This window comes from Alosa pseudoharengus, unplaced genomic scaffold, assembly GCF_046254945.1.
Source record: "Alosa pseudoharengus isolate Yale_2024_CS ecotype anadromous, Long Island Sound unplaced genomic scaffold, YU_APseudo_1.1 YU_APseudo_1.1_scf_2, whole genome shotgun sequence".
Lineage (NCBI taxonomy): Eukaryota > Metazoa > Chordata > Actinopteri > Clupeiformes > Clupeidae > Alosa > Alosa pseudoharengus.
Window position 1 is genome coordinate 6,542,772 of NW_027468663.1, and position 13,335 is coordinate 6,556,106.

Sequence of the window (13,335 nt, forward strand, 5' to 3'; positions counted from 1 at the left end):
TAACTTCACATTTTATCTTCATATATTTGCTAAACCATTTCTCTGCTCCGCCAGAATTTCTGTATTTGTTTTCACTTAACAATGCTCTGTTGACATTAGAGCCCTGGCCTTTTGAAGAAGCCCAACTTCTCCCAAAGCAAAGACTGCAGGCCCTTCACCTGCCAGAGCTGCATTCTGCTCTCTGTACTTTTCCTGTGTGTGTTTAACCTCTGGCTCTGAGCACCTTTCAAAAGTGTCTAACACTCCCACAGCCACTTCTGCTTTTTGCACCATCACTTCTTTTTGTGTCTCAACACTGTAGTGTTCTGTCAGCATGCCACCAACCACCAGTGTGTGTGTGTGTGTGTCCTGTGAGAATGAACCACCCTAGTCTCATACACTGACAGAGTCTAACTGCTGCTGCCTCACAGCACGCTCTTGGGAGTTGACTGGTAACAGTTTAATATAGCGGTCGGTTGCGCCGCTGGTTGTGGCCTTTGAAAGTGCGCGGAGGACGAGGACAGAGGCTGCTTTCAGCTACCACAGCAGCCCGCCTCTCCTCCTCCACCGCCACCAAAACAGGAAGTCTTTGTGCTCGGCAGTCGGCTGAAGATGATTGGATTGGTCGCGCCCCGGCTGTGGCGTCGGCGAGGGTGACGTGATTGTTTTAAGTTCCTGTGCCTCTGCTCAACGGTTGTCAGAGGGCGGAGGTAGCATGGCTCCAAGTGTGAGACCGTAACGTACCTGACGAACGCATACGTGCAGGCGCGCACACACACACGCACGCACACACGCACGCACGCACGCACACACACAGTGTGTCTGCCGAGCTCAAAGACCAGGCAGACGGAGTGGAGGCCGATTCTCTGCAGCAGGCTTATTGTTATGAAGAGTGATCTAACAAGGCTGTACAGATGCTTGATTTATTTTTATATAATTTTTTTTATTTATTTTATTTTATTTATTTTTTGGAGCATGTTGTTGTCAGGAAGTCTGGAGGTAGACAGTCCTCTTACATGCCTTTTTCTGTTCTCCCTCTGCAGAATCCAGAATGGAAGGCTGGCTGTCGATACCGAACCGTGCTAACATAAAACGATATGGCTGGAAAAAGCAGGTAACATCTCTCACTTCTTAATTTGTTCGTAAGTAAGCAGTGGTTATTTCCAGTGTTTGTCCAGGCAGTATGAAGACGTTTGTGTTGCTCATGGACAGTTTCAATATTACTTCAGGTGGCACCTGGACCCCCTGTGTGTCTGTGTTGAAGTGGTATGAAGGAGAGCACAGCTACTGCAGTGCCTCTGTTGATTGCCGCTCTTAATCCAGTTGCCTTTGCTTTCTCGCAGTATGTTGTGGTCAGCAGCAAGAAAATAATCTTTTACAATGATGAGCAGGACAAAGAGCAGTCCAGCCCCTCTATGGTACTTGATATCGAGTGAGTATGATGCATAAGGACCTACGGTCAGATCTTGTCTTGTCTTGTCTCATTTCTTTGTATCCATTTGGACCTGGGACATGTCAGCTTTGTAATGGGTGTTGTCGCTTTGTGTTTGTGTCTCTAGCAAACTGTTCCACGTGCGTCCGGTCACGCAGGGTGATGTGTACCGAGCGGAGACTGATGAGATTCCCAGGATATTCCAGGTGAGTGTGTTTTATCCACATGCCTCTGATGGAGGAGAGTGTGTGTCTGCTGGAAATCGGTCTTTCTCTCTGCCAGTTAAAGTATTTGCCAGGTAATTCTTACTTGAGCCCCTTGGCCACCCCATTCTGCCCCCTCTGAAGAAACTACAAACTGCAGTTTTACACTATTTCTATCAGTTATCTAAATCAGTGGTTCTCAAAGTGGGGTCTGCTATCCCATAGCCAAGGGGTCCGCAAAATAATTTGCTTTAAATGATAACGTTGAGGTTTATCATTTTAGAAATATGTATCTACAGATGACGCCCCTTTTCACCCATAAAGCAAGCAAATTTCCTACTGCTGTTTGGTTGGCTTATTTGTCAGCTAGCTAGCTGATGAATGTGTAGAAATGTTTGAGTCAATCCATGTCAACAAGTGATTCAAAGTCCCAAATTGACAAAATACCAAGTTACACACCTGCCAGAAAGCACGGAATAGTGGAGCTGGCCACAACTTCGGAGAATACAAATAGCATGCTTAACTGTTACAATTATGAAGGGGTCCTCAGAAAATATTCTCCAAAAAACAATGAGAACCCCCTGATCTAGATGTTCCTCCTGACACCACCCTTTATTAGTTAATCTCACTAGAAGACCTCGTTTATGTGTAAAAGGACTAACAAAAATTGTGAATGATTTCTATTTAAATCTGTATATGCGTCTGTTACATTCCTGTCTGGCTTGGCTTTTTTTGACATCAGCTGGGTTGCTTGCCGCATGAGGGAAGCTTATCACTTGACTCGAACTCTGTTAGCACAGCAGAAACCACAGCTAACACCTAGCCCCACATTAATGTAAACAATGAAGGCTGGCCAGGATTATGCAATGCACAGCTGCGGACATATGTGACCTCTACTCCTGCTTAATCTCTGCCTTACATGTGTCTCTTGTGGATGCACTTCTCATAAAAATAGAATTCTCCTCTGCTGTAAAAAACAGTAAAAATGATCATGTTATGAATGTTGGATTGAGTCCACCTTTGCACTACTGTGTGTGGCGCTACCCCATGCTTAGATCATGAGGGCCTCTCCAACCAGCATGCCAGACCAGTAGCCAATCCTGGCATTCTGCACACACTGTGTTGAGGAATTAGAATTGATATTTCTCCTGCTCGATTGTATGGCCACTCGATTAATTGAGGGTATTATCAGAAAAACCTTAATAGGACCATTATCACAGGAGCGTTATTAATGCCAATGTAAAGCGTAATGTAAATGTCTTATTTATCGCACATTATGACGTGAGTCATTGATGCACCTCTACTGTCCTCGTCTCCTCAGATCCTTTATGCCAACGAGGGCGAGTGCAGGAAGGAGGCGGATATGGAGACGGTTCCCCAGGGTGACAAGACCAACTGTCTGCCCCACAAGGGCCATGAGTTCATCCCCACACTCTACCACTTCCCCACCAACTGCGAGGCCTGCGCCAAGCCCCTGTGGCACGTCTTCAAGCCGCCGCCCGCCCTCGAGTGCCGGCGCTGCCACGTCAAGTGCCACAAGGACCACCTGGACAAGAAGGAGGACGTCATCGCGCCCTGTAAAGGTGAGGAGAGCTGGAAAAATGCTTTGCATCTTGAACGCCTTGAAGTTATTGGTGCCTTGTGGAGTTTGCAGGTGTCTGGGATTTGTGTGCCAGTAAGGCTGTGGTATGTTAGTGATGTCTTAGGCAGCTGTGCTTTATATTGTGGTTGTTGGTTTGCTTTATAGCAGGGGTTTTCAACCAGTGGTCCGCGGCCCACTTCGGTCCGTGAGGACATTGCTGGTGTTCCCTGACCATGCATTCAGTAATGTAGTTTCAATGTGGGAATCAGTATTTTTATTCAGTGGTGGTTCTGGGATTGCGTAATTAGTTAGAATGGTGGTCCCTGGTTCACAATCAGTTGAAAACCCCTGCTTTATAGCAAAGAATATGCTACTTTTACCTCCCTTAAAAGTTTACCTCAATTTTTAGTTGAGAAATGAGAACTTTCACAGTTGACATGTTGGTGTATCTGCGTCTGTGTGTGTGTCTGTGTCTGTGTGATGCAGTGAATTACGACGTGACCTCAGCGAGGGATATGCTGCTGCTGGCCCTAACTCAAGATGAGCAGAAGAAGTGGATCGGTCACCTGGGCAAGAAGATTCCCAAGACTCCTCCCTCCACCTTCTCCAGGGCCTCCCCTCGCTCCATGTCCACCCGCTCCGTAGCAAACCAGTCCTTCCGCAAGAACCCCAAAAGTATCACGGGCAAGCCAAGGTAACGTTCATGCACCCCGACATGCACCACACTGTTTGATCGGTAAGCCACGCATTGCACTAACTTTTCTAAAGCCATGTATGATGGCGTGTGAAGACAAATGGCGCATAGTCTGCGCCTTCAAATATGATTCATGTTATCCAGCTGCAGTAGTTTCATGTTGGCATTCCTTGTTCAGTTAGTTTGAAAGGGAACTGATGCATCATCAAGATATCATTTTTAAACCTAGTTTAGTTTGACATTCTGATCCTAAATAGATAAGATGGACCAAAAGAATACGTTGCTGTTTCTTTGTAGTTTTAAATGTGTAAACCCAGTCCTGTGTTTTGTTTATGGCTCAGCGGTAGCTAGGAAAGCCTATGTCCTGTCTGGCAGGGCCAGAACCTCTGGATTGTTTGGTGACCCCGCTGTTTATCTCCTGTGTTGTCGCAGAAAGCAGTCAAGCATCAGACTGGCCGACTCTGAGCACGCAGACACAACATCCAGTACATGCTGACACAACTCGTCCTTGGCCACAGCTTATTTTCAGAGGAATCTTACTACCCCCACCACCACTACTACTACCCCCATGCATTGTCCATAGCCAGCTCCTCGTGGCCCCGCTCTCTCTCTCTCATGTTCTTAACCCTCTTGGGTGGTACTGTTTTGGGTTGCTCCTTCTCTCTCACTCACATCTGGGTCTGGCTCTCTCTCTGTGGTTCAATAGGGCACTAATGGTGCGTTGTCACTGACTCTAGATCAGCTGAGGGTGATCTGTGGTGTTTGATGTGTTCGGTGAGAGGACTGATGGAGGACTAAGAGGCTGCTGATCAGTACTGGGTTTTCATGAGCTGTTTTCACGCTGGACAGCTGCAGTCAGTGTTGTGCTGCCCCCTGCAGGACATGAAGCACAGTTGTTTTATGTTTATTTACATTTACATTTTATGAGATGCTTTTTCCAAAGCAACTTACATATGTCAATTATATTACAAGGGCATTGTTACATTGTCCCTGGAGCTACTCAGGGTTAAGTGCCTTGCTCAAGGGCACAATGGTGGAAGCCGGGAATTGAACTCACAACTTTTCTGACTACTGCATGCTAGCCCAGCTCCGTAATCACTACGCTACCTCCAGCCTGTTCACGGCTCAGTCACATGCATTACCCAGGAGCAGTCCAGTGTTAACAAGCTATGCCTGTTAATATACACCTATTCACAGAGCCATCACTTACTGGTCTCATGTTGGGACGCACCTTGGGTTTTGCTGTAACATAACTGAATGTTTCCACTTCTCTTGGGACATCTGGAGCTAGTTGAGTCTTTATTTACAGCTTGGAGAACCCAACAGAGTATAGAGCCCTATATTGTTGGTATTTGTTTGTTTGCTTTAGGAATTGGATCATTGAGGTATAATAGCTTAATAAATACAAAATATTGCATACAGCGGCTTTGACTAACCCATTGTGTTTGCCTACTCCTTTAAAAGCGCTCTTATGGGACATCTGTTTTGTCTGCTTTCTTTCAGCTAACCATCTGATCCATTGGATTCTGTTGGGACTTTGTACCTATTATCCTTCAAAAAAGAAAAAAAAATAGAAAAGAAAACAAACAAAAAATACTCTCAAACCATTAAAAAAGGATTCACACAATTAACCTACACACACACACACTTTCTCACACACACACACACACACACTTTCACTCACTCAGAAGTTAATACAGAGACAGTTTGACCAACGCTGGATATTTGGGACCAGTGCCTGACACAAGGCATCCTTTCTTCTCCACTCCCTTCTCTCTCCCTCCCTCCTTCCTTCCCTCCCTTCATCCCGCCCTCTCTCTGCTTTGACTGGGATTCCTTTTCCTCCAACCTCTCCGCACCATCTCTGTCCTCCGGGCGTGAAGTGGACAGCAGGGACCTTGCTCTGACCTTGGGATGAGAGCCTAGGAAAGCGGCCCATCTGTCCCCAAGACTGAGCTCCTCTGTGCGGGCCTCAGGCGGACGCTGTGTGTGTGGGGGGGGGTATCTGGCCTTTGGTGCATGCTCCAGGTCAATAAGGGAGGTCTTATGCAATAGGGTGATGCAACAGGGGAAGAGGGGGATATCTGGGGGTGCTAAAACTGGGTTATTTTCTTCTGCCCGGGATCAAAAACTGTTGTGAGCGAGCATACCTGTTTTCCATCTCAACGGATTTAACATGCCTTCTTTTCATGAACTCGGGCTGCCTTAATGTTTCTCTCCCTTCTAAGTCTAAAAGGAAATGCGATATCAAACAGAGTATTTGGGTACTGAGTATGTGTGCGTGTTGTATTTTTTGATTCCTTTTTTTTTTTTTTTTTTTTTTCGAGGAGCATGCAAGATCATCATTACAATTCTATGCATATTAGAATAATAATTATTGTTGTTGTTATTATTATTTTTATTATTATTATTATTATATTTGCTCCAAGCCATAGGAATCCCCATTGTAATGGCATCAGGAGACCTAATGAAATCTTAATAGAAACCATTGACATTTTGTTTGTTCATTTGGGTACATTGTTCCTTTACGTGTGTTATTTTGTTTTTTGTCTCATTTTTGTTTCTTTTTTTTTTGTAATGTATTGCCTTACATTGGTTCATAGAAAATGGTTCAAAAGGAAACATTAAGTTAACAAATGTAAAACTGCACTGTTTGAATTGTAAATTATTTGTAGAAGACTTAACTGGTGTAGCATTTGGCCCACCTAGTGCCTTAATTTTTGGATAACGATTTTACTGCCATATCTGTCTGTGTTAAACTCCAAACAAGACAAATCTTAACTCTGTATCTTTTTTAAAAAAAAAAACAAAAGGGTTATCTTCCACGTTGTGGTTTTATTGGAACCTCTGGTGTGAAATGGAAAAGTCCTTCATTTATTTTCAACAAGTTGCATATTATATCAACCAAAGTACCAGAGATGAGTAAGTATCCTGTGTTATGGATAATGTACCCTAATGAAGGCAAGGTTCCCCTCCATGAACTCTTCCCATTATTGCCAACATAATCAGATGAAATGGGTAACTTCCTGTCTTGTCGACACAAACCCCCTCAGTGTATATAATCAGACACAAAAGATCATGAATACCTCCACAGTTATCAAAAATGGGTTTTACATACGTGTTCAGTAAAAGAAGCACTGGAACTATGATCTCTTCTGTTTTGTCTTGGATGACTTGCATGTTTCATTGCATTGGAGGCCGCACTGATGGATATGTGTCAATAAACATATCTTTATCTATCGTTTAAAATGTCTTTTCCGTTGTACTACACTTTTGTTCCCGTTTACAGGCAAAGCTTCACAATACCTGTAATTTACAGGTGTATCTCTTTGATGGGAACTGAGATGACTGGGTCGCATTGTGTAAATTAAGGTTTAAAGGAAGATGCCAACTGGGAAACTAGAGGCAGTACCGAGGAACTGCAAATTGTGCTTGCTCAGGTGCGGTTCACCATGGGAGCAAACAGTGAAATATACTTGAACTCTACTTGATCCAAGGATTCCAACGGTACCTCATTTTTTTAAATCAGGCATACGGGTCAAAGGTTACATGCATTAAAGGTCCTCTGTGTAACATTTTCAGTTGTTTGTTAACAAAACATCAACATCTCCCATTCATAAATGTGGCCCCATTCATGTTTAATTACCACCACCACCAATTTGAAGCCTACCTTTTGCTTTAGAAATCCTCATTTACATTTACATAGCGCAGTGTCAACTCTCCATATATGTGTGCCATTTTAAAATAACGGTGGCCAGTAAGGGACATATGCGTAATACAGCCCTTTCTTTGGCGCCTGCATGCATAGAAAAAATATTAGCTTGTATTCATCTGCAGAATTTCCCTACATTCAGCAATGTAAGTTACAAACCCATTTTCTACAAGTCTTATGTCTTCCTAACATTCCGACATTGAAATTGTATTTTCCAACGAAATAGATAAAGAGAAAAATAACTTTGTGATCGGTCACCTTCTCACTTGATCTCTAGTTTCTAGACCCAGAGACAGTTGACAAACTAACCTAAAATAGTTTTGCCAGAACTAGTAGACTACCACAAAGTTGCTGAACGTGTGTTATTTCAGAGTTGGTCCGGTGGCGATACCTCAAAAAAGGTCTTTGGGCAGGAGCTGGCCAAATATTAGGGACCCAGGAATAATAAGAATCATTAAGAAGAAAATTTAAGAACAATAGTGTGCTTTCAGCAAGCACACTAATTAGCTCATTTGCTGTCTTCCCCCGAGTATTCACTGGAATCAGACTGGGTTATTGCAAAAACAGAGAAGAAATTAGTAGTATGTATCCTCCTATCTAACTCGGGTTGACTGCAAATAAGCTTATTTCCCAAAGAGTTGTTGTGTTCCTTTAAGAGTTTGCTTTTACTTCACAGCTGTTAATAATGTTAATACAATAAATTGCTAAGACCTGGAGAAACTACATTTATACTAGTAAATACTAAGTATTGTTGCCAGGTCAGCTTATTGGGGTTATCCCATTGCGTATTCATTTTTGAAAGTGTTTGCCTGTCACAGCCAATCATATTCAACGGTGAAGCTGCCAAATCTGGAAGTGAGCTCATATTGGATTTAAATAAAAACACGTGTTTTCAAAGGTCACAATTTCAGGTTTGCCCATAACAGCCAATCAAAATTGCCGCCAAACAGGAAGTGAGCTCATATCTCAGCAACTCTTGCATGTATCAAAAGTATACTTAGTACATGGGCTTCAGACCCCATTGGGAGGACGCTCAAGAAATGTGGTGACCTTTGACCTCTAGGGGCTGCTGCAATTAACAGAAATGCATTTTGGCTTGTAACTTTTGACGTGTTTGAAATTAAAACTTACCACAGTGGTGTCTTAATACTGTTCAGTCTGAGCCTTAGATATGTCTTGATTATTGAAGCCATATTCACAAGCGTTCGTCCAACACAGCCAATCAAAATTGGTGGTGAAACCGCCAAACAGAAAGTGACCGTATTAAGTATAAGTATACTCTTTTGATCCCGTGAGGGAAATTTGGTCTCTGCATTTATCCCAATCCGTGAATTAGGGAAACACACTCAGCACACAGTGAGGTGAAGCACACACTAATCCCAGCGCAGTGAGCTGCCTGCAACAACAGAGGCGCGCGGGGAGCAGTGAGGGGTTAGGTTGCTTGCTCAAGGGCACTTCAGCCGTGCCTACTGGTCGGGGTTCGAACCGGCAACCCTCCAGTTTCAAGTCCGAAGCGCTAACCAGTAGGCCACGGCTGCCCCGTATTAGACAGGTCATCTGCTGGAAACATTAGGCCTAGTTTTTGGTCAAAGTTTTCTCCATGGATTCCTGGTCAGAACCCCTATTGGAACAGATTAAAACTTGGGGCATGTTGAATTTTATCCAAAAATCCAATATGGCCGCCGTATTCCAAAATGGCACATTTTGGTAAAAACAGTGTCATTTTAGCAAAAAACTGTTCTTTTCTATCAAATACATATTTACAGAGGTTAACTGATGATTTTAAAACCCTAAGTATTTTTCTAACAATTTTAAATCATTAAAAAATTATAATTTTGTCAGATATTTGTCAAATATCAGAAATCATCAAATTTTCTTCAAACATAAACCTCTCACAGGTTAAATACAGTTCAGTACCTTAACTTAAACAGATTAAAACATGGCATTTAGACATTTTCCCAAAAACTCTATAAATTCAATAATATGGCCCCAGCCGTGGCGCAACTGGCTGGGGCACCTGCACCATACGCCGGCGACCCGGGTTTGATTCCTGCCCCGTGTACGGTGTTCATTTTAGGACATCCTCAGACTCAGGTGTCAGACTCAGAAAAACATTGGTCATCTTTAGACAAAACTGCCTCAGCGTCAGAAAAAAAAACCTCTGTCATCTTCAGACAAAACTGCCTCAGCGTAAGAAAAACCTCTGTCATCCTCAGATAAAACTGCTTCAAACCAAACTGCCTCAGAAAAACATCTCTAAGGAGTCAGGTCTCAGAAAAAACGCTGTCAGAAAAAGTGGAGTCAGATCTCAGAAAAAACGCTGTCAGAAAAAGTGGAGTCAGGTCTCAGAAAATCAGGTCTCAGAAAAAACAGAGTCAGAAAAAACTGAGTCAGACAAAAAAGTCTCAAATGAAAAGTTATTGTGGGGACAGAAGAAGACGACGGATACAGAACGGTGAGTTTATTATTATGCTTAATTCATTTATTCTGTCACTGGCATGTTATATTTGGTGCTTGGTTAGATGTACAAATTATAAGTAAAGGTAGAAAGTGATCCAATGGTATACACATTGTAGGAAATCCATGTATGTAACCTCACTTCGCTAGTAACATTAGCAGCTGCTGTAAGGCACATACCGGAGTAAGCTACGTACTACATACAGCAAAATAATTTGTTTTTCGTAGGACTACGGTACATTCAATGAGCTAGGGAAAAGTTGGGTTAAACATTTTTCCACCACGAAAGTCCAGAACGACACCTGGACCATTATTTCTTACTTTTGCTAACCGTTTCCCAGTTGTACACTACCTACCAGTAAGAAACCTGCATCATTATCATCACATCATTATTCCCAAACCCCCATAAAGACAAATGTGCTATGCCATGATGTAATACCATATAATACCATTATGATAATACCATTACATGAAATAGGTACCAACAACAAGGCACATTTCTCTAAATAAGTTAAGATAACATCTCATATCAAATTAATTCAACAACGCTGCAGTTATTGTCCCCTGGGGATTACATTTCAAGTACCTGTCTTATTATGTCTGTCTATTATTGTTGTGCAATGACAATGACAACTGCTAACGTTTTATAATGGTATTATATGGTATTACATCATGGCATGTAATACCATATGGTATTTATGGGGGTTTGGGAATAATGATGTGATGATAATGATGCAGGTTTCTTACTGGTAGGTAGTGTACAACTGGGAAACTGACTCATTCCACTAACGAGTTACCACTGAGGAAAAGAGTCTTGAATTTGATCTAGCGTTTATGGCTGGTCGACACAACAGATGCTCATCAGGTGACCCCAGTGAGTGGTTGGGGATGTACAGCTGGATCATAGAATTGAGATAGCCATAAGCAGATCCAGAGTGTCCTATAGGCCAAGGTCTATTATAAGGAGTCAAGGTAGAATAGGAGAGGAGTTGCCTCAGTTTTTGAGAGATGAAGTTGAATGTGTCGGTCTGTCATCCAGACTGAAATATCAGGCATGCAGAAATCTGAAGGGAAACCTCAGGTGGTAAAGACAGGTAAAGCCGATAGCAGTGAGTCAAATCCATGGGAGTGAATGGTCTCATCCAAGGAAGTGGTGTAAATAGTGCCCTAATACTGATCCTTATGGCACACCTGTGGTGAGATCATGATACTTTCATACAAGACACACTGAAAGAACGCCCTTTAAGGTAGGATTCAAACCAAGATCTTTCCCAGAAATTCCCTGTTCAGACAGTGTAGAAAGGAGAATGCCATGGTTTACAGTATCAAAGGCTGCAGGTAAGTCTAGTAGAACTAGATGTACCGCATAGCGGTACAAAATATGACCGCCGCTCAGTCCTGTACATCCGTTCCGCGAAAATAAATCACACTTCAATTTGTCTCCATATTTTACTCCATCCCCCACTCTTGAAACTTTTGTGTATGCTTGTTTGGCATGCCTGAGTGTGTGTGTGTGCGGCTGCACAGAAAGTAGCCTACTGGTGCTGAAAAGGTGAATAGATTGTAGAATAGCCAAAGAAGATGTAGCATTGTTATAAAACCTTTAAAATCTTAAACAATCACAAGTAGGGCAGTTCATCACAGTTCATCCATTGCAACTGGATTGATGAAAGGTCACTTACACCTGTAGGCTACATTGTATTTGGGAAAAGCAAAAGGTATCAGCATAATGTTATTTATTTATTTATTTATTTATTTATGAACAAAAACATCTCTGTCAGTTCCATGCCGTTTTCAACAGCTATCAAAAACAAAGGTCATTTTTGGATGGATGGATTTTTTTGTGAATGTTTCTTCTTCTACATAAGATTTTAGTCATCTTTAGTTCATGTAATACTTTATTGTCAATGCACAAATTAAGTAACAGTCTGAAACGTTATTGTTAATGCACAAATTAAGTAACAGTAGTCTGAAACGAAATGCTGTTTTACATCTAGTGGTGCAAATAACTGACATGTCCAAATGGGCCTTGATGAAATGCGTCGCTAGACTGTTCATACACATTTTAACGGGCCAAAGTTGAAGAGCTGTTGTCCGTTATTGTTCGTGCAAATATAGGCTGATTCATGTTCCCTTGCATTGTGTAACTGAGGTCCATGGCTAGTCTGGCTTTCACCAGACCAAGCTCAATCTTTTAAGAAATCAAAAAATAAATAGCGGGCAGATCAGGCTGGGTTCACCAAGCCTAGTCAATAAGCACCCGATATTGTTCACGCTCTGGCTATTCTAAATGCAAAAATGCATCAGGGAGTTATGACAAAACTGTAACTAACCAACTAGATCCTAATAGAAAGCTGTTAGCTTCCCTAAGCTACAGGTAGGCTTATAAGGTAGGCCTATTTACAACATAAATTGTCAATATAGGCTATGCTGGCGACACAAATAAAATCTCCTTTGGAAACCAATGGCTTACGCCTTACAGTATCAAGCGGACTTAAACTACCATATCGTGGCGAAAAGTTGTAATAAAATTCACGCAGCTCCATGAGTCAAGGAAAGCGCGAATGAAGTAGCCACTTCTAAATGGGAACCACTACACAGTAGCTTAAGGTGTGTTGCTAAAGCAGCCATAATGAAATGAAGGTGTCATTGTTTGGTTACTTCACACACACGTGCTTTTTAATTTCACAGACTACAACTACCAAGCTGGAATCAAAGCACATCGATTCCCCTCTCACACCCTGCACGCACTTAAAACAAAATAAACAGGCGTCTCATCTCATGCATGTATAGGCAAAACTGTATCAGACCGGTGTTCCAGTTTAGATGGTGAGCAGGTTAACTTGTGATATTTGCATAAAATCCGTGAATATTCAACAAGACCCTGCCTACTTGTTAACAACGCTTTGCTCTGCTTCCGCCCTTCCAGTGCTGGAGATTCACAATTTCACAAGCCTGCAGTGCACGACAGAATATGAAGCAAAATCTTGCCGAAAACATGCGGGAATCGCTATTTAGCCTATAATGCATGTCTGCTTAAGCATCCACACAAAATGTTGTGCAAACAGGAAATGTGTCAAAGTAAATCAGCGAAGGTTTTGTTGGGTTTCGAACATGAGTCTCACTGAGGCAAAATGTTCTAGGCAGTAAGCACTATCACCACTACACCACAGAGAGCAACGCTTGTTATTAGTCTAATTAGACTAGTCTACTAGCTTAATAGCTATCCTGATGTCCATGTTAACTGGTGATAGCCTATAACATGAGCACACACAG

General features: G+C 42.4%; 1 protein-coding gene across 2 annotated transcripts in view; it reads left to right on the forward strand.

The window, feature by feature from the left end:
* Window positions 1-7,131, forward strand: part of rock1 (Rho-associated, coiled-coil containing protein kinase 1) — a 38,178-nt gene extending 31,047 nt beyond the window's left edge. The window contains exons 28-33 of one of the 2 annotated variants that reach the window (XM_076293493.1): window positions 1,023-1,093; window positions 1,323-1,411; window positions 1,539-1,617; window positions 2,936-3,197; window positions 3,683-3,890; window positions 4,323-7,131. In XM_076293493.1, the coding sequence (XP_076149608.1) occupies window positions 1,023-1,093; window positions 1,323-1,411; window positions 1,539-1,617; window positions 2,936-3,197; window positions 3,683-3,890; window positions 4,323-4,386 (773 nt within the window). In that variant the 3' untranslated portion in view covers window positions 4,387-7,131. The remainder of the gene's footprint in view (window positions 1-1,022; window positions 1,094-1,322; window positions 1,412-1,538; window positions 1,618-2,935; window positions 3,198-3,682; window positions 3,891-4,322) is intronic. The other variant, XM_076293494.1, reaches the window with a different exon arrangement.
* The last annotated feature ends 6,204 nt before the right edge of the window (window positions 7,132-13,335 follow it).